Source organism: Vanellus vanellus (genome assembly GCF_965231255.1).
Source record: "Vanellus vanellus genome assembly, chromosome: 3".
In the NCBI taxonomy this organism is placed as follows: domain Eukaryota; kingdom Metazoa; phylum Chordata; class Aves; order Charadriiformes; family Charadriidae; genus Vanellus; species Vanellus vanellus.
The window spans coordinates 36,865,434-36,891,304 of record NC_138907.1 but is presented as its reverse complement, the minus strand read 5'-3'; the positions used below and the strand labels follow the sequence as shown (position 1 = coordinate 36,891,304).

Genomic DNA, 25,871 nt, shown 5'->3' with positions numbered 1-25,871 from the left:
CGCCCCTCAGTCTTCACGGGCCGGGGGCGAAGGTGGCGGTGGGGAGGGAAGGGAAAGGAAAGAGGAAGCTTCGCCGGGGTACCCGTGGGGGGGGGCCTCCCGCTTGCGGAGGCTGATGGGAGATGCTGAGGCCTCGGGGCTGTGGGCCTAGACTGGGCCTTGCCAGAGCTTGGTGTGCCTGTGGTGGCAGCTTTAGTTGAAGTCAAACCCAAAAGGGCTTCGGTTTGTGGGTTTTTTTCTCCCCCCTGCACTGTGCTGTGGAGTTTGTCGGTATGGGTGTTGTCCTTAAGTAGAACTGTGTTCAAGAGCAATCTGTGGCTGCTTGGTGATGCTGAGCCTGAGCCTCCAGCTCAGAAAATTTCTGAACAAATTCCCTTGGTGTGACTGCCAGGAGCTGGGATGAAATGACAGGGGAGGAATTGCTTTCTGCCTCCTCCCTCTCCTCACCTGAGCACCTGCTTCCGACCATGCTTAGTGCAGGCAAGTGAGTATGATGGTTTTAAGTCTCGTTATGTGAAACATGAAACGTGTCTCCTCTTTCATGCTGGGTACTGTCTCCGGTGAGGAGGAGGAAGACCTTTTTCAATTAACTGAAATCAGCTAGCAGTAGAAAGAAATTAATGCGGAGAAAGGAAGGCTTTGAAATTCTGCTTTCCCAAATTCCTGAGCCTTTACATCTTGTTTAGAAACTGGGAGAAGTTGCATTAGATTTGTATTTTATTATTGGCTAGGTGCCATGTGAGGACCTGTATTTGAAGACCCAGTTAGTTTTTGCAGACAGATCAAATTTTGCCTGTGTGGTTTTGGTAATGTATTTGCTAGAACATAACAATTTGAAGCGTACTACTTATAGCAGTGGCAACAAAGAGCAGCAGGCTGACGAGTGGGGGTCTGTCTGATACTATTATAAGGTATTTCTGCTGGGAGTGGTTGGGTACAACTTTGTATTAAAACTAACTGCCCCACCTTGATGTTTTTTGAGCGAGTGCACCACTACACAGGCTCAGGAAATACATTCAGTTATGTCAATCATCAAAATAACCACTAGCTATATAAAGACTATCTTATTTTCCGTTACCACTGTCCACTCCTCCCCCATCTCTCTGAAGCTTGATAATGTTCATCAGTGACCTTAATTCAATTATAAGTATTCTGGGATAAGAATTTCATCTTTGAAGATGCTTGGCAGACTGTGGATCTGCTTCTGGTGGGAGCAAAACGCAATGATGGTAGAGGCAATGGATATTCAACCAGTTCCAACCCAAAGCAGCAGATTTGGTGACACTCAAAGAGGCACAGAGTTGTGCTTTATGGTAACTACAAAACTGATGTGGATGTAGGAATTTCCTCTCTAGTTTTGTGTTGTAGATCACACCCAAGTAGTTTATCACTATAAGGGTTATATTATTATCTCAGATGTGTTCTGTTTCTTCATTAAAAGCAAAAACATGTTTTCATGCATTAGTGTCAGGCGTCTGCATCAAGCGCTCCGTTTCACCAACTGAAATAAGTAAAAACAGCCTAGGAAGAGGGAGAAAATGGACTTGTCTGGTTTCGGACATCTCTTCCATGCTGTTGCTTTCTTTACTTCAGTTTTAAAAAATGGTTTTATGCCACAGTTTGGTTTCAAAAGTCAAGAGTAAAAAGCCCCAAACTCAAGAAACCCAGCAAACTATTTTTCTGTTAGTTTTATGTAGAGTTACGCATATAATATCTAAAATCTATGCAAAATACCAGAACACGAAAATATTTTCTAGCTTCTTTTTGCCTTGTATCCAAAGGAGGTCTGCAGGAGACGTCCTGGTGTTTCTGGTGCTAGATTTCAGTGGCATTTGGGAGGTAAAGGAATCCAGATATCAATAGCTAATCAGAAAGTTCATTAAAACTTCTATCAGCATGCCAGTAAGTACACTGCTGAAGGAAGGAATGGTGAAAAGAAAGTAAACAGCATATGTGTTGTGGTGTTAAAGGAGTTCAGAAGAGAAAAAAAAACATTTATTGGAGAAAGACTGACATGCTCATTAGCATCTTGTAGCACCCTGTCATCTTACTGACATGGCTTTACAATTACAATTTATACACTCATTCTGTACTAGTTGTAGTGTCATCTTTCAATCATATGCCTTGCTGAGTTAAGTTTTTAAAGGGAGTGCACACCCATAGTGGGATCCAGTTAAATTATTCTTAAAATCAGTACTGAAATTTGGGCCTGATGGTGCAGAGCAAATTGAGGGTTTTCACATCTTTGTAAGAGGAACTGCAGTTTGTCTTGGGGATTGAAAATGTCAGGCAAGGTACTTACCTGCTTTGCAGAGGTTTTTGTAATATTTCTGTGACTGGTGCTCCAGACTCTCACTGGACAAAGGAGGTGCCAGTCAGTCTGCTCTGCTACAAGTTCGGCTCCCAAACTCGTCTTTGGAATTCCAGAGCTCATCTTTGAACTTGCAATTAGCTGCTGCTTGGAGAGATTTTAGCTAATTGGATGCTGAGGGCAATGTTAGGGTAATAAGGTGTCTCTAAATTCTCATTAGGACTCAAATAAGAAAGTCATGGGAGCAAACAGCGTTGAGAAAGAAAAGAACAGTATGAGAAAAGTTAGCAGTAGCTCAGTATGAACAAGTAAACAGAAATCTGAATTGAAGCTAATTCAGGTTGGACCGTTAGGTTAAAAAGTAGTACTGTAACAGAGAAAAACATAAGACCTTAATTATTATTTTTTTACTTTCTTAAGTCTGAGTCAAGGCTAGATCCAGGGGCATGAGATGACCATGCAGCATTCCCTCTAATGTTAAATGGATAGACTACTAGTAAGAACACAGAATTTCTGTGTTTTTATGACAAAATGAGTGTTCTCGTGAGAAGGTGTGGTGGAAGATACTCCTCTGTCTTCTGAACTTTGTATTAATTTTTTTCCCCTGGAAAACAGAGAAAAACATGCATGTTGTGTCTTCAGGTCCAGGCAAAGCAGCCTGTTCATGAAAAATTTTGGACTTAGCCAAGTAATCAAGCCGTCCTCAGTCATGACATCATGGAATTTGAGGATGGTTCAGCTGATAGCAGAGCCCTGGCTGGGAGCACAGAAAATGCATCCAGACAATTGCTTTCAGAGATTTTTACGCCTATAATTACAAGGTTGATATTTCTGAATTTAAGGCTTGTCTAGGCTAGCTTCTGTTTCAGCTCAATATTTATTTTTATCTGGGAAGTGGAAAGGGCATGCAGCCTACACTCATTCCCTGACTCCAAGTCCTGGGATGAGTATTAAGTAATCTGCTACAAAATAAACTCATAAGAGAAGGGGTGGGCAGTCTCCCTTTGCCAGATAGTTTTTCCCCACTGTGGGTATATCAGTCTAGAGTATTCAAAAACACTGGATAATAGACAATGAATAAAATCTGGCCTGCGTTGGCCTATGGGGGTGGATTCAATTAAACCCGATTGTTGGTTTTGTTTTGGGTTGTTTTTTTTTTCCATTTTGAATGCTCTGATTTCTTTTGATCAATGTCAGGTGTATGATTATTTATAATGCCCAAGGTACTTTGTAAGCAATATACCCACAAGCCTGTACTCCACATGGCACGAATCTAATATCAGTCAAATACACTAGCAGTATATGTCACAGGCAGTAATATTCAGGAAGAGGGGAAACAGCCAAAAGGAAGCATGAAAAGGAGGAATGTCTATTTAGATTCTTGCCATGTCCCTGTTTAAACGTACTTAGGCGGAACAGGCACTAGTGATTTCAGATCAGTTAGGGTGGATTGGTATTCTCCTAGGGTTCCTTGGTTTTTAAACGCCCTTTATGTTTGTTCTCCCATATGAGTGTAGATAATGCTGTCTGAAGTTAAAAGGGTTCTGTGGCATCTGAAAGCTGTCTGTCTTTCAGTTGAAGTGGAAAAGTTAATGGTTTTGAACATGAAGAGGTTAGGAGAGATGAGCAAGCAGAATGCAGCATGTGAAAAAGGAGAACACTAGAATGCAATGGGGCTGAAAGGGAAAAGCTGAGAGTGATTAGCTGGAGAGGATAGTCTTTGTCCTGATACCAGAGAAGTTCTCAGGTATCTCATTAAGTCAGGGGAAGTGGTTGGTTGGGGATTTTTTTTTGTTTTGTTTGTTTCAATTGGAAATAATAAGGCATCAGAACCATGAGATCTGAAAGTTTCACTTGTGTGCAGCTCATCCTCACACATCCCCTATTTGCTGTCTTGAGAGTTTGCCGCTTTCACAGCATTAGTTTGGGGGTTTGTTTGTTGTTGGGTTTTTTTATGGGGAGCTTCCTTGAGCAGAGAGGACATAAAACTTACTATCAAGGCCTCTATAGGAAAGTTTATTCTAGAAAGCTTTGGACGACCTGTGAGGGAAAGAGCACCATGGCCAAATGCACACAGCATACAGTATCAATAGCTAGCTTGGTCATGAAAAGGCAGCCTTGTAACTCTGACACACAGGCAAAGATTACTTTCAGGGCTGTGAGAAATCTGACTCCTCAGAGACAACAATTAAACAAGAAGATACAGATAAAGGTTTTAGGAAAACTGTGCTGCCCTCCTGCTCCTTTCAAGGAAACTCTGATTAGAGGGTATTGTGGCCTCCGAGCTGAGCTCTTGCTCTTATCTCTGTCTGCTGTTTCACACTGTGGCAGCCAGATCGCTCTGTTTTCTCAGACAGGAATGTTACTGGTATTTTCTTTCCTCAGCACCCCACTGATAATGCTTCTAAGCACAGAGAATGCTTTATTGTATCTCTGATGAGCTGCGTGTTGAAAGTCAAGTTTGCTACCTGTGGTGAATTATTTACAGGGATACGCTAATTTTCTCTGGTAAGAGAGAACACTGAGGGAAGGTTTGGGAAAGCGAAGTATCCAGAGCATCTGTTAGAAAATCACCAGTAGCAGCTAAAATTGCCAGATGGTGTGGTGACGTTTGCTGCGCACTCCTCTTATTCTGTAACAGCCTGGAGGGGATGATGGCTGGATGTCCTCTCAGGTTTGTTTTCTCCCAGCTGGGAAGCTGAGCATTTCTTTGCCCCTCCAGTACAATGCGCTCTTGCAGTAAAGATCGAGCATCACGTTTGGGGATGCTGCTTGCATGTGTGTGTTTATGCTCTGGACAAACGTGGTCACTGAGCACAATATAAGTAAAAACAAGTGGATTTGTTTAGCTTGTGTTGTTCAGATGATTGTATCAGGCTAACATAATGATCTGGCTTTATATGGCATGACTGTGCTGGGAGAGCTCTGCCACTGCGGGTATACTGATCTGTCATTGGCAAAGTGCTTTCGTATTAGTGTCTAATATGACCAAAGAACGCTGTACATGTAAAAAAGCACATTTGTACCCATAAAAGTACCACCTGGGCTGTACCTGCCAGTGTTGACCTCTGGAAGCACAGCAGCGTATAAACGCCCCTGTGCTGGTCGCCACCGTTGCGCTGCAAGGCTGTCCCTTGTGCCTGCTGCGTGTCAGAAATGCTCACGGAGCGCCAGACAGGGTGGGCCAAATACGGTAGGAGATGTAGGGGAGGGATAAGTAAGATCTCCAGGAAGGAACTAGAGGAATTTCAGAGAAAATAACATTTGTTCATGACTGGGGACTCATTTTTAGTTTGTTTCTAACTAGAAGATAAACGTCTGAACGAGCTGTGTCTGTTTTTAATTCCTTTGCTTCTCCTCCTGATCTCGGCCTCGTGCTTTTGGCTGAATCCCTGACCTCCCTTGGCTCTGCCATCTACCCACCGGCGGCATGCCATGCCACGTTAAAGGCGGTTGAGCTGGAGCTGCTTGGGAAGGGATGACAACCGCTCCCAACCACAGGGCCCCGCAGAGCCTCCGCCTCTGCCGGGCAGCCTGTGGCCCTCCGGCCGGGCCTCGGGCCTGGGCCGCAACCAGGGCCTGACGCTCCCGTCTCCCAGCGGTCACCCTAGTCCAGATCGCCCGGTTTGACTCCCGCCCGAGTCTCGCTGCCCGCCGGGCGGTACTCGGCCCCGTGCCGGCCCTGCGATGCCTCCCCGATGCCCATGTCACCCCTCCCCGGGCCCCTCGGCACCCGCGCCGCCCGACCGGTGCCAGGGCTGCCGCGCGTCCTCCCGTCCGCCAGGGGGCGCTCGGGGCGACCCTGAGCCCTTTCCATCCCCCTGCGGTCAGCGTGGAGGCGGGAGGGCGGGGCGAGCCGAGGTACGGAGGGGGACAGGGGTCAAAGTTCGGCGGGCGGTGGCAGCGTAGGGAGGGGAGGTGGCGGTCGCTAGGCCGGGCCTTAGCCAGGGTTTCCCCGTTCCCAGGGCTGGACTGGCGCAGGCCGGGAGGGCCGCTATGACAGGGCCCGTTCCCCCGGCTGCGGTGTTGCAGCGCCACGTTCCTGCCTGCCGAGCTGGGCCCCGCGCCGAGCCTGTGGCTCCCAGCCGGCCCCAGGCTGGAGAGGGGACCGGCTGGTGCGAACAGAAATGGCTGTAAAGCCGAGGCCTTCCCAGGCAAGGACGGAGTCCTGCTGGTTCCTCTGTCCTGTGTACCCTGGAGGTACTGCCTGCTTTCCTGGATGGACACCGGCATGTTCCCCTCTGATCTGGAGGGTGTAATGTTACACGCCGTCTTAAGGAGTACCATTGTGGGAATTGTTTTGAGGATGGAAATATAATTGATTGTTGTTTAAGCAGCTGAAAACACTTTTCAGAGTGATCAATAGAAAGGCAAATGCTTTCTGATGTTAGTTTCAAAAGATAAACTGGCCATGGGAAAAATCACCCTGCGAATAAGCAAAAAGCTTCACATTCCCAGAGCACTGAGGTCCTAGGGTGACTTAAGGGGACAAACAACATAATTTATTTTAAGGTGGAGCTGAATCATTTTGTAAAGTAGATTATATGATAGCAAGTGCACAATAGGAGGGCCTGGACTGTGTGACCCAGGAAGTTGCTTCTAGCCCTATGTTCATTTCTTATCACAGTCCTCCTCAGACTGGGGCTGTACTTCTTGTCATTTTGTACCTCATGCTGTTTTTTTCTTTGCTACTCTAGGAGCTTCTGTCTCTCACATTCAATTCCCAGCAAAGGATGGAGAATATCCTGGCTAGTTTCTGTGGGACCAGCCCAGAAGATCCACTCCCTGTGTGGGTTCATGGCAGCGTTGGCCATTGCTTTAATCAGCTGACATTAAACGTGATTCCTCATGTGATCCTTGCAGTGGTCAGTGCCTGCTTCCTTGGCACTCCAAGGTATGACGACTAACTTGTCTAGCTCTTTATTATTATGCAGGACTGGAGGTGGGGTGGAAAGGCTGGAAATTAGATCTCCCTATAATGTGCTGAATATGTAATTAGAGAAGGACACAGTATTATAATGCTATTATATTTGTCAGCATCTGTCCTAATTCAGAGTACAGTGTACAGCTCTGCTCCCTCCATTGCAGAAAGGAATCCAGAAAGAATAGAGAAGGTAGTGAGCATAAAATCACTGAAAAAATTCAAAAGAATTTTCAGTGAATTTGGATTGGGAGAACTGGGAGTCTTCTGGGAGAGGATATAAATCCAAGGTGGCATGGAATATGTATATAAGGTAATAAGGGGTTCAGAGAAACCAATTTTTTTTTCTGTTCCTCTTCCAAAATTTTTAAACATGGTAACATTCACTGATACTGAAAGGCCACAAATGATAATGAATCAAGTGATAATGAAATAATTTGTTGGGCAGTAGATTATGAACTTTACATACACAGCATCACTGAAACCAACAGTGATAAAAATAATTTCTAGATGAATTTCTAGTTGGTTTCTAGATGAAATATCACAAAGACAAGAGAAATAAAGGATCAGAGATGCAATACACAGAATTTGACCATCCAGAAATTATGTTAAAGAGGCTAAATACCCTTTTTTTTTTTTTTTTTTTTGTTAATCCTCAAGAATTGGAGCCTGATTTGACCACAAAATATCATAGTTGGCAAAGAAATTTCTGTAGAGGAATGCTATTTTTTGGTAGCATCTGAATCTCTGGTATTGATCGGATACTCGGCTATACTGATCTAGTGTAGTTTAGCAGTGCCTACAGTCTGAAAAAAATACAAACCTAGGGAGATTAATCCAGGAGGTTATGTAAGAGTGAACAGATAAAGGGGGGAGAGGAAAGGAAGAAAGGAGGGTACTGACTGAGAGGTGATGGAATTTCAACTGTAATTTTTTTTTCTTCTCTTTCCTCCTCTAGATCTGGCTCCAGGGTGCCTTGCAGCCCAGGCTGGGGATGCAGAATCACCACCTCCTTCATACTTGCTGGCCTATTTCTTGCTGATACCATCCCAGCCACTATTTCTCAGCAGGAGCTGGGCCCTGTGTACCTGGAAGTCCTGGCCAATGGCACTGCCACCCTGACATGGCTCACCCATAGCCTCGCTCTTCTCATGCTCTGCAGGTCCGTTCATGGCTCTACCAGGGGCCCTGCAGTCCTGGCCCTCCTCACTCTCTTACCCCTACCTTCCTTCATCATCACGCTGGTGTGGTACTACCAGAGCAGGACAGCTTGGTCCCCTGCCCACCCTGCTGCCTCCTCCAGGTTTGCCGTTCTCTGTCTGCAGCTGGTCTCTCTGCTTGTGTATGTGATCGGCTACCTCTTACCCACCACTGGCAGGCAAGACTTCCTCTCCATCAATTGCTCCTGGCAACAAGACCAGGTCATCTCAGAGCCGGGGATCCCAGTGCCTGATCAGCAGAGAGTGGCAGAAGATGGTGAGAGCTGGCTCTCACGCTTCTTTTATGTTTGGATGAACCCTCTGATGAAACGTGGCTATCAGCGGAAGCTGAACCAGCCACAGGATGTCTATATGCTTCCTCGACAGCTCCAAGCTGCCAAAGTCTGTGATCGGTTCTACTCCTGCTGGCAGAAGAAGGCAGCTCTGCACCAAGTAGGGGAGGAGACAGTGTCTCTTACTAGCCCAATCATTGCTGGAAGCAATGGGAGTAGCGATGCCCTGGACAACTCGCACCATGCCCAGGAGGCTGTGCGACTCTTCTCAGTTCTTCATTCAGCCTTTGGGCTTCGTTTCTACTCCCTTGGACTGCTCAGGCTGGCTGGCAACCTGCTGGGTTTCTCAGGTCCTCTGCTTCTGAACCTGCTGGTGAACTTCATGGAGTCACAGCAGGAGCCCCTGAGCCATGGGGTGCTCTATGCCCTCGGGCTCTTTGCTGGCTCCTTCCTGGGTGCTCTTTTGCGGAACCAGTTCAGCTACGAGGTGAACAAGGTGACGCTAATGGTGCGGGCTGCCGTCATCTCTGCTATCTATCGCAAGGCTCTGCGTGTCAGCAGCAGTAGCCTTGCCCGCTTCACTGTGGGGGAAATTGTAAATTTCATGAGCACTGACACCAGTAGGTTGGTCAACTTCTGCCTCAGCTTCCATGAGGTGTGGAGCCTGCCTTTCCAGTTTGCCATTACCCTCTACCTCCTCTACCAGCAAGTGGGGGTTGCCTTTCTGGCAGGCCTGGCCTTGGCACTGCTGCTCGTGCCCATCAACAAGGTCATAGCCAACCGCATCATGATGAACAACAAGGGGATGCTGAAACACAAAGACACGCGGGTCAAGGTGAGGGGCAGCTGGTGGCGCTCTGAGTTTGTTATTTTCTTCCCATTTGTCTCTGGAACATTGGCTTTTTGGCCACTTGCTATGATCCCAAGCAGATTAATTGAATCACAACTGCTGGGAAAAATGCTAAAGGAGGCATGTGCCCATACACACACTTTGTTCAAAAGTGTTTCAAGGTGATGCAGTTTTGCCAGCCACAAGATAGTGAACCTCTAATGTTTGTCTTGCCCCCTGGGCTAATTCAGGTTCCCTTGCAGGTTTCTTTTCTGTGTGTGGAAGTTAAGGTAGGGGTCCTGATTGCTTCCTCTAGAGATGCTACCATCCTATTACTGCAGTAACACTATCAGCAGTGAGGTGGCTTGCAGTCTGGACAAAGGCAATGATCACGGACGTAGTGGTTTTATATCACTCCAGCTTAGTGCCCTCAGTCATCTTTTCCACCGATTTCTGCATTTTTGCAGTGCCATCTCTTTTCTCACCACGTGCCAAACATTTGATTCTCACCTTTTAGCATTAAATCTCTGAAGTGAGGGGACAGCACTTTCACTGGCCATTTCCATCATGCTTTGGAAGTATGAAACATAAGTCAGCCCCATATCAGAACTGTTGGGAGCTTTAAAAATATTTCTTTTCCCAACAGAAGATGCATCTAGTTGTATGGGGTATGCTGGACCTCCTCCAACTATTCTAAGACTGGTTTGCTGAGTGAACTCTCACTTTTTAGTTGTTTTTTTTTTAATGGCGGGTAAACAGACACATCTCAGCTTGTTCTTTGCATGCTGACCTGAGAGCAGAAATGAGAGGACAGCATGCTGCAGGGACACCTGAGACAGACAGGTTCTGGATAAAGACTAGCTGTGTCATAGCAGCACTGGCCCTGAGAGTCAGGTGTTAGTCTCTCAAGGTGCTGTGAGGCCAAAGTAGGTAAATGGTATCCAGCTAGTAATTCCACATGTCCCTTCGCCTGTGTTGCACATCCTTCAGTTGGAAAGTAGTGTAATATTTTGCCTTTTCCTGAGCTGTACACAGCACAGGTGGCTGAGGAAGGTGGTGGAATGAGTGAGAGCAAAGTTCCCAGTAGCTGCCACTCAAGTTTATGTCTTTGTTAGCAATAAATGGTTCCTGGTATCTCTAGCCTGGCCCTTAGCAGGAGGCAACTGCAAACCTGGCCCCAGCCCAGATGCCTAGCTGGCATTTGATGCATTAGGCAGGTACTGGTTGCTCTGTGTGCTTTTCCTTTTTGTCTGCAGCTAATGACAGAGTTCCTATGTGGCATTCGTGTGATCAAGTTTTACACCTGGGAGAAGCACTTCAGCACCAGAGTAAATGCCTGCCGGGCTAAAGAGCTGCAGAAGTTACGAGCCATCAAGTACTTGGATGCTGTGTGCGTGTATCTGTGGGCAGCACTGCCTGTTGTTGTTTCCATTGCCATCTTCATCACCTATGTCCTGTTGGGTCACCAGCTCACTGCCACAAAGGTGAGTAGGTAGTAGGGAGAACTCCAACCTTGTCTCGTGCAGAGGACAGTCTACAGTGGGGATGCAGTCCTGAGGCATCTTCTCTGGGAAATAAACCCAGCCCATGTCTCCCCACAGCTCTTCAGGCTCTCACTGGTGAAGCTATTTGGAGAATACAAAAGGCGAGGGAGGTACTGCCTCCAACTCATGGCTGTTTCCTTACCCATGCAGGTGTTCACAGCATTGGCCCTTGTTGGGATGCTTATTCTCCCTCTCAACAGCTTCCCATGGGTGTTGAATGGGACCTTGGAAGCCAAAGTTTCCCTGGATCGAATCCAGCGTTTCCTTGAACTCATGGACCAGGACCTGGAAGCTTATTATGCCCTCGGTAATGGTGAAGGCTGCTGCTGAGCTTGGGACCCTGGGCAGGGGGCATTCGGAGCAGAGAGCTGAGGTGTGAGGCCCAGAGGCAGTACTGGAGGGCAGCTGGCTGTCACCCTGTGATTCAAGACGTTCTGTTGTCAAAGGCAGAGTGAAGGCATTTAATTTCTGTGGAAAACAGGAGACAAGGCTATAACATTTATCTTTACTAGCTGTAGGCCATTGCTCATCCCCATGAAGCCCTGCCATTAGTGTCCCTTTAGAAGAAGCTGCTACCTTCTCTGTCCAAAGCTCCTCCAACACTGATGCCGTCAACAACCTTGTCTTTGCCTGGCAGAAAGGCTTGAGTGCGTGCTCCTCTCCTGAGCCATCTCAGCTCCCTTTCTCTCCTTCCTTGCCTTTTGCCAGCTCCCTGCTGTTCTTTTACCTTCAACAATAATAAACCCAGGTTATCCTTACAGTGTCTCCCTGACAGTCAGCAGGGCTATGGCACCCATGTGTGTCTAGTGGGAGCTGGAAACAAGAGGCTTGGAGGAAGGGAGGTATAAGTTTAAGGGCAAGTGAGTAGGCAGGTATCTCATTCTGTGGTTGGGTCAAGGGCATCATGGCAATGGCCTGTCGTCTCATCTGTTTGGGAGCAAAGTTGATAGTGTTTTTGATGCCAGGTGCCTTTAATTTTCTGGCCTTCTCATAGTAGTGCAATGCTGTTCTGCTTTTCTCTTGCAGATAGCCCTTCAGATACTGCTACTGCTGTGGAGATGCGATATGCAGCCTTCTCATGGGTGCCGGTTGAGGAGGAAAGCACCATGCAGCCCTTATCCACAGGCACTCTGCAACTGCATATTGAGAATCTTTCAGTGAGAAAGGTGAGCAAGGATGCAGGAAGTAACAGAGAAGAATGGCACTAGAGAAGACAAATAATGGAGCAGGGGTAGCATGTTTTAATGTTTTCCTGGTCTTAAAAGCCACATAACAAAATCTTCTCTTGGTCAAGAGGCACAGGACACATAGCGCATCTCTTGGAGCTGAAGGGTGCTGGAAGAGATCCAGACATGGCTTATAGACAAGAGATGAACCAGCTAGCTCTGCTTTCCACCGCTGCTGCAGGAGAGGACTGGGCAGGGTACAGAGCTAGTCTCCAGAGTTAACACTCCTTGCAGACCTGTGTGCTACCATATTAGGAGTCCGTTTTACCCAACGACTGTACCCAGCTCTGCTGCTGAACCTGTGAGATAGTCCTAGTTTAAGACAGCAGTCAGCTTTCTTACAGGCTATGTGTGGCTCAGGAAATCTGGACAAGCCACCCTATATTAGCATATTCATTTCCCTTTGCAGGGGATGCTCCTGGGGGTTGTTGGGAAGGTCGGCGCTGGCAAAAGCTCTCTGCTTGCAGCCATCACTGGAGAGCTCATTAAGTAAGTATCCTAAAGACTCCCCGTTGTCTGGTCCCTCTGTGGCACAGCAGGCGAAGAATATCTAGTGCTATCCCCATTTGTAGGCCATTTTGATCTGCCAGCAGTTCTCCTTTGTTGCCCTTTCCACCCGCTTCTGCTGTGCTTGCAGACAAGGTGGACGAGTGTATGTTTGTGACCTGGAGCAAGGATTTGGTCTGGCCACACAGGAGCCTTGGATACAGTTTACCACTGTCCGTGAGAACATTCTTTTTGGGCAGGAATATGATGCCAGGCTGTACGAGGAGGTGGTGGAGGCCTGTGCCCTCTCCGAGGACCTGAATGTGAGTACCTAAACTGTAAACCTGCCTGGGCCTTCTTGGCCAACTTTTGCATCCAGTCTGAGCCTCACTGGGAGCAGTTCTCATTCTTTCAGGCTATAGACTTCTTTTCCAATGTCCCAATCACACAGCGTTACTCTGATTACCAATCCCAGACCATACTTGGCCCCATGGTTCTCTAAGGTGTGACATCACTCTGGTAGCACTTTGGATGGTTTCTTCTGCCACTGAACCAAAAGCTCTTGATCCTGGGAAAAGGAGAAAGGAGATGTTCTTGCATCTGATGACTGCCAGGATTTCAGGCAGAACCTATCAGCAGGTGATGCTTTTTTGGATCAGAGGAAACTCTGCATGGAAGGGCTGAGTCTGCAGTCCTCCTGTCAGTACTACACATATTCTAGGTTTGAGGTTTATGGCTGTACTAGCCAGTAAACGTGGCTGTTAGATATGGTAGGAATCTTGACCTTTTTCTCCCAGTTTATAACCTGATGCCTGATTTTCTGCAGTGCCAAGCATGAGGACCTCCTGTTTGCTTTGGCAGGAGCTATAAACACTCTGTAAAGCTGAATACTTATTTGAGAAGTAATGGACTATGTGTATGCTCCCAAATCAAAAGGAAACTGTTTCCAGCTGTTGAAACTGTAGTTTTTACTGCTAAACTGTTTGGATGGGCCCTGGCATGATTTTGGTGCAGGCACAGCTCTTGCTCTCCCAGAAAGTTCCCAGGTGCAATTTCAGAGTTAGACCAGACCAGAAGTTGCTCTCAGTGGGTAGTTCAGATGTGGCCACCCTATTCTGGAGTGTAAGAGAGTTTAGTTGCATAAATAAAGGGGAGGAATAACCCCACGCATCAGTACAGGTTGGGGGCTGACCTCCTGGAGAGCAGCTCTGTGGAAAGGGACCTGGGAGTCCTGGTGGGCAACAGGATGACCATGAGCCAGCAATGTGCCCTGGTGGCCAAGAGGGCCAATGGCATCCTGGGGTGCATCAGAAAGAGTGGGGCCAGCAGGTCGAGGGAGGTCATCCTCCCCCTCTACTCTGCCCTGGTGAGGCCGCATCTGGAGTACTGTGTCCAGTTCTGGGCTCCCCAGTTCAAGAAAGACGGGGATCTGCTGGAGAGGGTCCAGCAAAGGGCTACAAAGATGATTAGGGGATTAGAACATCTTTCATATGAGAAAAGGCTGAGGAACTTGTGTCTCTTTAGTCTAGAGAAAAGAAGAATGAGGGGGGATCTTATTAATGCTTTCAAATACTTAAAGGGAGGATACCAGAGGGATGGGAGGAGTCTTTTTTCAGTGGTGCCCATTGATAGGACGAGGGATAATGGGCACAAGCTTGAACATAGAAAGTTCCATCTTAACATGAGGAACTTCTTCACTTTGAGGGTAGTGGAGCACTGGAACAGGCTGCCCAGAGAGTTTGTGGAGTCTCCCACTCTGGAGACATTCAAAACCCACCTGGACGCTGTCCTGTGCAACCTGTTGTAGGTGACCCTGCTCTGTCTGACAGGGGGGTTGGACTAGATGATCTCCAGAGGTCCCTTCCAACCCTGACTATTCTGTGAGTCTATGAAATGCCAAGCTTGCCACTTGTCTGCAGTATAGACTGTTGCATTGTTTAATTTTTTGTAAGGTGTCACCCTAAGGAATTACTGCCAGAGGCAGGAGAGGGATTCCAGTGTTCTGGTTTTGGGTCCCCAGTAGTTTTCTTTCCCTTTTTAATGGATTTTCTTGAATGTTTCAGATTTTACCAGCAGGTGACCAGACAGAGGTTGGTGAAAATGGTGTGACACTCAGTGGGGGGCAGAAGGCTCGAATAGCCCTTGCCAGAGCTGTTTACCAGGTAAATAGCAAAGCGCTCATGCTGTGGCAGATTGTACCCAGTGACAGGTCATATGTAAAGAAGCTGGAAGCACCCAGGTGTACAATCTGCTCTGGCAGCACGTCTTAAACCGCATCATGCTGGCCTAAAGGTGCTGGCGGTGTGCCACACAGAGGCACTTTTTTCTACAGGACTGCCTGCTCTGGCAGGGCCAGCAGCTGTATCCTTGTCTTTTGTCTCCCTCTTAGGATAAAGAGCTTTACCTCCTTGATGATCCCCTGGCTGCTGTTGATGCAGACGTAGCCAACCATCTTGTGCGGAAATGCATTCTCGGAGTTCTCAAACACAAGACCAGGATCCTTTGCACCCACAGGACGGAGTTTTTGGAGAAGGCCGATGCCTTGTTGTTGATAGACAATGGCAGGATAGTTAAGACAGGTATACTGGCTGTCTTCTCAGACATTCATTTGTGCCTGTGTGTCTGTCTTGGAATGGCTTGAGCAAAGATAGACATAAGGGATAGGATTAACTAGTGGGCAACCCAGTGATAAAGAGCTTGAGGACACTACATGTGGTCAAAGATGGGGTAGAAGGAAATGTGCAGATGCACAGATAAAACAGGACAATCCTAGAGGTGGGGAGCTGATAAGGTAGAAGGCCATAGCAGGTTGTATGGAGCAGGGCCTTCAAGGGTGCATCTGCTGTGAGAGAGAATAGGGAATGTTATGAGAGAACAAAACTGGGCCATTTCATAGCAAGAGGCAGTGAGCAGCTGGCATCTGTTCTTCGAGAATCTGAAGCATTTGCATGTCTCTCTTCTCAGGCACACCAGCTGATATCTTGCCGCTCGTGGAAGCCTTCCCCAAGTTCAAGGATATGGACAAGAGGCGGAAGGATAAAGGTCTGTACCTGGTGAGCTTGAGGGTGGCTGGAGCAGCACAGCTCAGCTGAGCACTCAGAACCTGTACGTGATGGCTTCTGGCCTTAGAGCAGAGCTCCCACCACCTTGCCGTGCTGTGGCAGTGCTGATCTGTGGGTAGTGTGTGTATAGAGGGAGAGGAGACCCACATATTGTTGGGTGTTGGTCTGGAGCAGTGTTTAAATCTGTTGTTCCACTTGTGGTCCAGCTTCAGATGGTCTTCCAGGATTGGTGCACCTGTCTTGAAAGGAGAGAGAAGAGGGAAGAAAAGTCTCCCTCATAGCCTAGACTTGCTCTGTTCACAGGAAGGAGCAGCTGCAGGAGGAACTTAAGTCGCACTGACTTTTGCTTTTGCCTCCTTCCAACAGCCCCTGATGAACAGGGCCAAGAAGAGGCCGTAGAGACAGAGGCAGAAGAATCAACCCAAACCAATCATCTCATCCACAAGGAGGAAGAGAAGAAAGAAGGGGCAGTGGCTTTTCATGTGTACAAGGCATATTGGCTGGCAGTGGGCAGCTGCTTGGCATTATCTATCCTCTTCTCTCTCCTCCTGATGCAAGGTGAGGCAGTGACCAGCAGCACACCTCTCTTTAGACATTCCTTTCCTCTCACTCCCTGGTTATGTGGAATCCAGGGAAGGAAAGAGGCCAGGGGTTTAATCACTCTCCCTGCAGCAGGAAGACCCCTTTTCCCCAAACTAAAGTACCACAGTTGGGAGGGGGCATGTGTGGGAATGGCATCTGGTGCCTCGCTGCTGCAGTTGCATGTCTGCTCCTCTAGCAGTGCCTTGTCACTGCTACAGTTCAGAATTCTCCCAGTAGAGAATGAAGGCAGGGCAAGACTAAACTAGGCAGTGAGACAATAACAAAAGTTGTCCAGGAGCTTCCCCTCCAGCTTTTCTGCTTGATTTTTGCTGAATCCCCCTTTATGCAGTCTGTCTTTCTCTGTAGCATCCAGAAATATCTCAGATTGGTGGCTGTCACACTGGATCTCCAGCATATCCCAGACAGCAAATGCCACTGTGATGGTCTGCTCAGCTTCCCCGCCTTCCCCAGAGCTGCTTCTCTTCTCCATTGTTGGGCTTGTGTAAGTGAATGCTGGTCAAGAAATGCCAAAGGAAACTGGAAACACACTCTCATTTTGCCCTTTGCATTTCCTATGAAGATCCTTGTTGAGAGCAGGGATAAACTGACCACCCCACTGCAGGGGATCTGCGTGGCTGCTTTGACAAAGAAATAGAATCAAGATTTCAGACCTGATGAGATGCTCAAAGGGCGTCTGCCTGGGGCTGATGGAAGACCCCTAGCTGCATAGTTATAAGAGTGTTTGTCCCAGCATCCCAAAAGGGTGGTCTTTCACAGGAATATCAGGTTGAATTATCCTGGTTTCCCCTTGAGTCTGCTCCTGGGTTCTCGTGCCCTATCTGTGAGTTTACTGCCATGGGGACCTTGGCAGATTCATAATATTCCTCCTTCTGTGTTCTAGCTCCCCCATTCAATCTCTGGACACCACCCCAGTCCCTTCCAATGGTTCACTGGATGTGAGTTTCTACCTGATAGTTTATGGGAGCATTGCAGGGGCCAACTCCCTCTTCACCATTCTTCGGGCCTTCCTTTTTGCTTATGGCACCATCCGTGCTGCCACTGTCATTCACAACCGACTGCTCCAGAGGGCTCTAAAGGTAATAGTCAGAAAGTCCCAGGCAGGCTGGGGATCCTGCAAGTCGCTCTGCCTAGATGTTCTTATCATAGTTGGGAGTAAGGGGTTGGGAGGTGGATTAGGGTTTCTGCTCGTATTAGCTGATGAGCTTGCTGTAGGACTATATTCAAAAAGGGCTGCACCACAGCCAGCACAAGGGGCCAATGAGCTGGGGTTCAGAATGTGTCCTGTAAGGCTTGTTCCATTCCATGGAGGGGTGTTTTATGGCTGCCACCTGCATCTATTCACTCATTAGACTTAGATACATAGCCTAGATGTGGGCAAACTGAATCAAAGTAGCTTTTGTGGGATGATGAGCGCAGATTCAGATGAGATTGGAAGGAGTCATTAAGCTAGACTTAGAGCTGATGCTGGCATGTGCCAGTTAACTTTCTTTAGAATTTGGGATTCCTTGGGTCCTCAAGCTAGAGTTAGGATTAGATGATTGGAAGATAGGATTAGAGAGGATTGTCTCACTGGTGGGACAGTATGGGATCTGAGTGACAGCTACCAAGATAGCTGTGCCATTTGCCACAGAAGGGCTCTTTCCTTTTCCCATGCAAACGGCATGAGTTGTTTGGCTGTGAGTGGATGCTGGCTTTGGAGTCTGACATTTCTTTTCCAGCTGAGAAAAGGATGGGGGCTGTGGTAGCCACCCCTGTCACCTTATCTGCTGCCCTCAGTGCTGCTCTCCTGGGCACTGTTCTGTGGCTGGATCTCACTACAGCTGACTGATGCTTACTTTCTGGTTCCCTTGTTGCCAGGCCACAGTCACCTTCTTTGACACCACACCAACAGGCCGGATCCTGAACCGCTTCTCCTCAGACTTGTACTGCGTGGATGACAGCCTGCCATTTATCCTCAACATCTTCCTGGCCAACATGTACGGGCTTCTGGGCATGCTGGTGATAATCACCTATGGCCTCCCTTGGATTGGTCTGGTCTTACTCCCCCTGGCTGCCCTCTATTTCTCCATCCAGCGCTATTACCGGCGCACATCCCGGGAGCTCAAGCGCCTTTACAGTGTCACCCTGTCTCCCATTTACACTCACTTCTCGGAGACCCTCTCAGGACTGAGCAGCATTAGAGCCATGCGGGCGACACAGAGGTGAGTGGAAAGAAAAAGCACCCAGAGAGCCAGAGCTTTGGCCTTATAGACCAGGGCCTTCCTGATGTGGGACTGGTTATGGGTGGCACGAATGCCCCTGGTCTGGGGCAGCAGGAATGGAGGCTAAATGGTGCGAACCTCTGTTGTGCGCCTGCCAGGTTTGAGTTGGAGAATCAGCTGTGTCTGGAGCAGAACCAGCGCTGCCTCTTTGCCAGCAACACAGCAATGCAGTGGCTGGACATCCGCTTGCAGATGATTGGGGTCGCTGTGGTTACCGCTATTGCAGGAATTGCCATCATCCAGCACCAGAAGCAACTGGGAAATCCAGGTAGACTGCCAGGGATTGTTCTATGCCCACCCCTAAGCTGTGGCCCAGGGGTTCCTCTTCTCCTAACCCAGAGCTGCACATCTTCCTACAGCGGAGTAAGATCCATAGCTCCTGCTCCCTGTCCCTCTACAAGTCACCCACAGCGTAGTGCTTCAGCTCCTGTCCCTCCTCCTGTGTCCCCCCATCCTGGTGTGGGATCCCAGACTCCCTTGATTCTTTGTCTTGCCACCAACATCCCGGCTCCTTGCCTGCCGGTAACATTCTTGCTTATGCTTTTTTCCTCGCAGGACTTGTGGGCCTAGCACTCTCATATGCCCTGTCTGTCACAAACCTGCTCTCAGGCCTCATTTCCAGCTTCACTCTGACAGAGACCATGATGGTGAGTGTGGAGCGCACAGAGGAATACACCACAGACATCCCCATGGAGCCCCAGGATAAACTGGTCCAGGTAAAAGCTCAGATATGTTCAGGGACTGGCCCATCTTCTGGCTTTGTGCCCTGCACTTGTGTCCTGGGGAGATCACAGGGTTCAGTGAATGAGTGGAGGGCCCTCACTTACAGAAACCACCTTGATTGCTCATCTTTTACCAATACGTGCCCTGTGGGGAATGAATCTCTGGCAAGAGTTGTTGAAGGCTGGAATGATGGGAAGGGGTAGGAAAGCAGAATGGGTGCTAGGTCCAAGTTAGAGAGAAAAACGAGCCTAGGAGGGGGCTGGAGCTGGGCTGTGCATTACATCTGGTCAGAAGCCAAGCAAACATCCAAAGAGATGGATGGGGCTTGGCCTGTGAGGATGTGAGGCTAAAAATGACAGCAAGTCATAGTCATACTCTGTCTCACCCATGTATCCTTCTTAGGTTGCTGCTGACTGGCCGAGCCAGGGGCTTGTGGAGTTCCAGCAAGCAGTCCTGGCCTACCGAACAGGCTTGCCCAATGCACTTGATGGTGTGAGCTTCACTGTTTACCCCGGAGAGAAGGTGGGGATTGTGGGTCGCACAGGATCTGGAAAATCCACCCTTTTCTTGGCCCTTTTCCGGATGCTGGAGCTGAAATCAGGCCGGATTCTCCTGGATGGTGTTGACAGCCAGCTGGTGGGCTTGGAGGAGCTGAGGTACGGAGGGCTGAGCAGAGTGGAGGGCAGCCAAGGGAACCCAGAAGCTGAGAGCTGTCAGTGGTTGGATAGCAAAAGGACTTACTGTCTTGGCACCCTCTTGTCTGATTGTGGCAGCTTCCTATGAGTTGCTTTGCTGTTTCTGAACAGCTGTGCTAAGGAAACCAGGCTGAATATGTGACCCGTGTCTCTGTGCCTCTAAGATATGCAGCAAGCCAAGACACCCCACTCCAGTAAAAAAAAATAATAAAAGGCCTTTGCTTTTCTGCAGAACCCACCCCATAAGCCCTCAGGTCTTGTTTGCTTGCAGATCTAGGCTGGCCATCATCCCCCAGGATCCATTTTTGTTCAGTGGCTCAATCCGAGAGAACCTGGACCCCCAGAGAAAACGGACGGATGCTGAGCTCCACGAGGTGCTAGAGCAGTGCCACCTGAAGGATGCCATTGCTCAGATGGGTGAGTCTGAACCCAGCAAAAAGCAGCTGGTGAGCCCTGGTACTGGGAGACAGGAGAAGGCCTCAGCTCAGTCAGGGAGCTGAGAAGAAGGGGCCAGGTGGATGCAGTAGGGAATTGGTTAGGTGAGGCCACACTAGGACCAGGGTGGGAACAGGTCAGTCTGACCCAGTGGCAAGGGACTGGCAGGTGATGGATTGGGTGGTGGGATATTGCTGATGAGACCAGGTCTCAGTGGATGTTAGAGCAGAGCCTGAGAGAGAAGCCAGCCCCTAGTTCTAAGGGACCGTGGCATCTCTGTGCCAGATGTTGCTTGCGTCCAAGTGTAAAGACTCTGGTTCCCAAGGCCTGGGCCTGAGCAGGATCTGGATTTTGAGTGCTACTGGGAAAACCCCAGACTGGGAGAGTCATTTGGGGCCCCGCGCAGAGCCTGGTGGGTTGACTGCTGAGCTTGACCCCTGCAGGTGGATTGGACAGTGAGCTGGGAGAGAGAGGAAAGAGTCTGTCTGTGGGACAGAGACAGCTGGTGTGTCTGGCAAGAGCCCTCCTGACGCAGGCCAAGGTGAGTGCGCTGCTTCCATCAGAGTGAGGGGGAGGGTGAGCTGCTGATGGCTGTTAGAGGACAGCAGAGCGGAGCGCTCCAGAGTTGCGGGTGTGATGGGAATAGACGTCCTGTGCTACCTGCTCGGGCTGTCCCTAGGCAGGGATTGGGGTCTCCCCTGCGGGGCTTGGGAGGTCCCTTCACTGTCTGTCCCTGGCAGGTGCTGTGCATTGATGAGGCCACAGCCAGTGTGGATCAGAAGACAGACCAGCTGCTGCAGCAGACCATCCGCCAGCGCTTTGCTGACAAAACTGTTTTGACGATTGCTCACAGGTATGGAGGAAGCAACACTCTGCACCTAAACTCATCCTACCACTCGCAGGGAGTGGTGGCTGCACCTGCCATGTCTGGGCCTTAAGCTGAGCAGGGAGGTCTCCATGATGAAGTTTTTAAGGGCAAAAAGCTGGACCCTGCCTATTTGCCTTTTCTGCTTTATTAGTGCCTGGGTGCTGGAAACAACTGGATGCAAAAACGCTGTCCCCAGAAATTGAGGGAAAGCAAAGGGCAAAAGACCGCATCGTATGGCAGATGGCTCTTCCTGGGCACTGCTTACTGGGACCGGGGGAGTGAATTGGACCTTGTGGATCTGCCAAATTAGAGCAAGGAGCAACGGAGACCTATCCTACAGAAAGAAGCAGTGTGGAGACTGGGGAAGAGCAGGTGTCTCTGGCTCAGTAGAGGGCACTGCAGGACAGCCGGCGGCGACGGGCTGTAGCCAGCTCTTGGCCGCGGGAGGCAGAACGCTGGCTAGCTCTGTTTTCCACACCTCTGAGTTTCGGTTGCAGCTTGCACCCGGTGCCGGCAGGCTAGGCACTGCCCAGGCAGGACAGGGCAGGAGTGCTTGTCCCACCCCTGAGAGATTTAGTGTAAGAGTAGGGGCAGTAGATGGTTACAGGCGGAGGGAGGAGAGCAAAACATGAATACCATGGATACTGAGAAGGGGTGGGTTAGCATTAGGCAGTGCTCCCACACTTGCCAAACAGAGGATAATTTGGAAGCGGGTTATGCAGTTGTATGGAGGCTGTTTTCAAAACATAGCGGTTACCACAAAAATAAAAATCAAATGAGCAGGTGGCAGGGGCTGCTGTCGTGCTGCACAGAAGTGGGAGTGATGGATGACAGGCGGGGTGGGCTGGGCCTGTCAAGTGAATCGAGTGGGTCTTGTTAAATAGATCAGATAGGAGGGGTGTGAAGGAAACGTGGTTCCTACACTAGGGATATTATGTATAAATAGATTAGAAAGGTAAGGGCACTGTGGGCTGAGGTGTGTATTTGGGTTGGGTGGGGGGAGACCACCTTTGATGGAGGAGTAATTAGAGAGGAGAACCAGCAGAGGAAGGAGTGGCATTAGGCAAGGCAGCAAGACTGGGTTGAAGATGGCCACAGCCCCTCTTCCACTGCGATGAAGGGAGATGGGGGAAAGCAGTAAGGAGGTGGTGGTGGGGATTGTTTTGTACCCATGGTTCTTCCATGCCATTCAGCTTTGGGTGAACCATTAATTGGATGGGTGAAATCTAGGACTGGAAGTGACTCAGTACTTGTCCCTTGTCCCTCCAGGTCACTTCCAGTGCTACAGCCCGGTACTTTTTGGGGGATGAATGTGTAACCAGAGTCCTGAACTCCATAACGCCTTTTACCTGCTCAAATCTTGTGTAGTGTCTTCCCTGTGACTTGCAGCTTTGTAGGGCTGTAGTTTTGCACTGAACAGCGCATGACTGTACAAAGGCATTCCTGCTGCCTTGTCTTTCCTCCCCAGGGCTAGAGGTTACTGCCCTGCTAGCAATCTGGGCAGAACTGGGCACATACATATGCTGTGGGTGCTGTGGTTGGCAGTCTGGCAACTACAAATTCGCTGGTGGTGGCAGCATAAGCAAAGATGGGGAATGGCAGCTGATGCACAGGTCCATTTCTGCTGCCCTCAGGAGGTGGCAGGTGAGGAAATGTGGGGGCAAACAGAAGCAACTCGATAACTCTCCTGTGGGAATGGAGACATCTTGTGCAACCCCAGAATCAGGCATGCCCTGAGCTTTCCCTTCCCAGAGCTTCCCTCTGTGCTCCTGGTGCCCTGCCATGCCCAGCAACTGGAAGGCATCACTGTGCTCTTTTAAGAGGTGGTACATTTCAGCAGTGTGCAGGGGCTCTCTGGGGAGCTGGACTGCAGTGTGTCCCTGAGTGCACAGGGAGAAGGTCTGCAGATCCTGGTGCTGGGCATGTCTTGGGCCACCCCTTGACAGCAGGGGAAGCAGTATCTAGGGTTTCTCCTCAGATCCACCAATGTGTGTCCTGGCATTTGCTGTCCACAGGCTGAACACCATCTTGGACTCAGACCGCGTGCTGGTGATGCAAGCTGGGAGAGTGGCAGAGCTGGATTCACCCGCCCGCCTAAGTAAGAAGGATGGCTCCTTGTTCCAGCGCCTCCTGCACAGCGGGCAGCAGTGACCTCCCTCCTAGGCTGAGCCCAGGCAGCCCTCCTGGCTCTGTGCCTGGCTTTCCTCTCACCTCAGCCACTAGCCCTGTCCCTGCAGGGCCAGGAGCTGCTGAGGTGAGGGAAGGGTTTATTCCTGCTTGCAGACAGCAATTTTGTGTCCTCAGGAACAATTGCATGGCACTGCAGCCTTTCCTTTAGTAGGGAAGATGGGAACTGCTGTTTAGGACCATGCAAGCCTGGCTGGTGGGATACTGCTCCCCTCTAGGGCTCGCCTTTGAGATTACAGAGGGATTTTCTGCTCATTGAAGAATCAGTGACTCCTAGTCTGAGACTTAGTCTCACATGTGCAATTTAAAATAAAATGGAAACTTCCTTGTGAAGCTCTGTTATTCAGGTCCCTGTCTCCTTTTCCCCTCAGACACAGACTTCCTTGTGGGTGGTTCCCTCTCTGCACAGACAACTCTACCTACTCCCTACTTTTATCAGGGGGCACTGACCTCTCCAAACAGTCCAGAATGTTGCACCCAGGGCCTTGCTGCTCTTCCTGCAGCTTACAGTGGAGAAGGCCTTCCCCTGAAGGGCCAGAATGTGATTACATTAAAGGCATCTAAGGCTAGTTTATTTCAAGACTGCTTTTCCAAGAACTCCCTATCCTTCCTGCCCTGCTCCCAGCTGTACAAACCCATAGCTGCTTTCAGTTTAGGGATCAGCTTGCTCTTCCCATGGGCACCCTTGGGTTTTCCCCTTCTCCCCAGCACTGAGACAACACCTAGCAGATACACACCTTGGCTAGACTGTCCTGAGGCAGGTCCCTTTCCTTTCCCTGAGGTTGTGGGAGCCAATTCCACCCCTGCAGCATGGGGTGTGAGGGCATGGGGCAAGACAACTTTGCTGCCACAACCTGGATTTGCATTCTTGAGGGAAGTGATGGAGATACTCATCCAGAACAAGTAGCTAAGCCACATGATCTAAGTGAATCTGCTGAGAGCAGGAGGTTGGTGTCCAGAGGTCCCTTCCAACCTAAATTATTTTATGATTCTCTGATACACTGCTTCTGGGCTTGTATTTATTTTATTTGATAAAGGTACATCATCCATCATGTATTAAAAAAATAATCTTTCTGATGAAGCCCCAGTCCCCTCTCCCAGGTCTTCCTTCTGGCTAAGTGCTTGCTTCTCTGTCTGCTCTCTTCACACCATCTTGAACCCAGCTCTGCAACTCTACAGGCCAGTAGTAGGGTTTGGGTTGTGGGTTTTTTTACCCTACTGCTTAGCCCTCCATGCCCATGAGAAGGCACGGAAAACCCTGGTCCTGGCAGATAGACGCTGATTGCTGCACACCCAACCAGCACTGGCAGGAGCAGACCTATTGCAAAGGCTAAGTGACCTGGCTACCTACTGCCTCTTAGCTATGCTTTAGCAATGGCGGAGAAGGCAGTATTGTATCTGCTTCCTATGGTCATCCCAGGCTCGGTAGCCTGTCCTCACATCCACTGCGGGGAGCTTAGCCTTTGTTGTATCAAGAAATGCTACAATGGCTGACTTGAGGTTAGTGCCAGCTGCCTGCCTCAGAGTGACTGGGAGAGGAAAGGAGGATCTGGATCTTGTTTTGCTCCTGAACCAGCCACAACGCATCTCCAGCCTTGGCCATCTCTAGTTTCACCTGCGAGGGCATATGAGAAGGACCAGCTCAGGCCCAGAGGACGCCAGAGGGGAGAAGGCCGTGCTCCTCCTTGTCAGCAAATGGTGAGGCAGGAGTGTATGCTGGAGAGGGGAAGGAGCTTGGTCATTTGTGGCCAGACCAGAAAGGATGACTTGGTAAGCCTGGGGAGAAGACCCCTGGATCATCAGGAGGAAAGTACAGAACGTGTTTGTAACCCCAAGTCTGACAGCAAGAGGAGGGGGCATTACTCAGAGCAGAAGAAGGGTATAAGGAGACCCCAAATGATCGCCAGAGTCTCTTTGAACTGGCTCACAGAACCACAAGGCCAGGGAGCAAGGGTGCTTGCTCGGTCCCTAGGGACATGGCATCTGGAACAACAGCCTACAGAAATAGCCAGGAGCCACCCCATCCAGTACTGGGGCAGGGAGGCCTGTGCAGCCACAACAATCCCAAAGGCCCCAGAAGAAACATCCCAACACCAGCGCAAACAAGGACACAGCCCCTTCTGGTAGTCACAGAGAGGAGTTACAAAGGGCCTGGCAGAATCTGGGCTTCCAAGAAGGCTGTGCCCTCCTCAGCACTACCTGTCCTGTTTCTGAGAGCTCACATCAGA

The 25,871-nt window shown here is 49.4% G+C and overlaps 1 protein-coding gene across 1 annotated transcript; it reads left to right on the top strand.

Moving 5' to 3' along the window:
- Window positions 1–467: 467 nt before the first annotated feature.
- On the top strand, window positions 468–23,970 carry ABCC10 (ATP binding cassette subfamily C member 10; the record flags this gene model as incomplete). The annotated part of the gene is made up of 21 exons (XM_082480694.1): window positions 468–484; window positions 8,191–9,559; window positions 10,810–11,037; window positions 11,248–11,404; window positions 12,124–12,263; window positions 12,733–12,812; window positions 12,961–13,132; window positions 14,873–14,971; window positions 15,199–15,388; window positions 15,774–15,851; window positions 16,238–16,429; window positions 16,820–16,955; window positions 17,355–17,550; window positions 18,332–18,675; window positions 18,834–19,003; window positions 19,291–19,451; window positions 19,861–20,114; window positions 20,425–20,570; window positions 21,032–21,129; window positions 21,329–21,441; window positions 23,472–23,970. The coding sequence occupies 21 exons, from the start codon at window positions 468–470 to the stop codon at window positions 23,605–23,607; spliced, it is 4,476 nt and encodes a 1,491-aa protein (XP_082336820.1). The 3' UTR covers window positions 23,608–23,970.
- Between the last annotated feature and the right edge of the window lie 1,901 nt (window positions 23,971–25,871).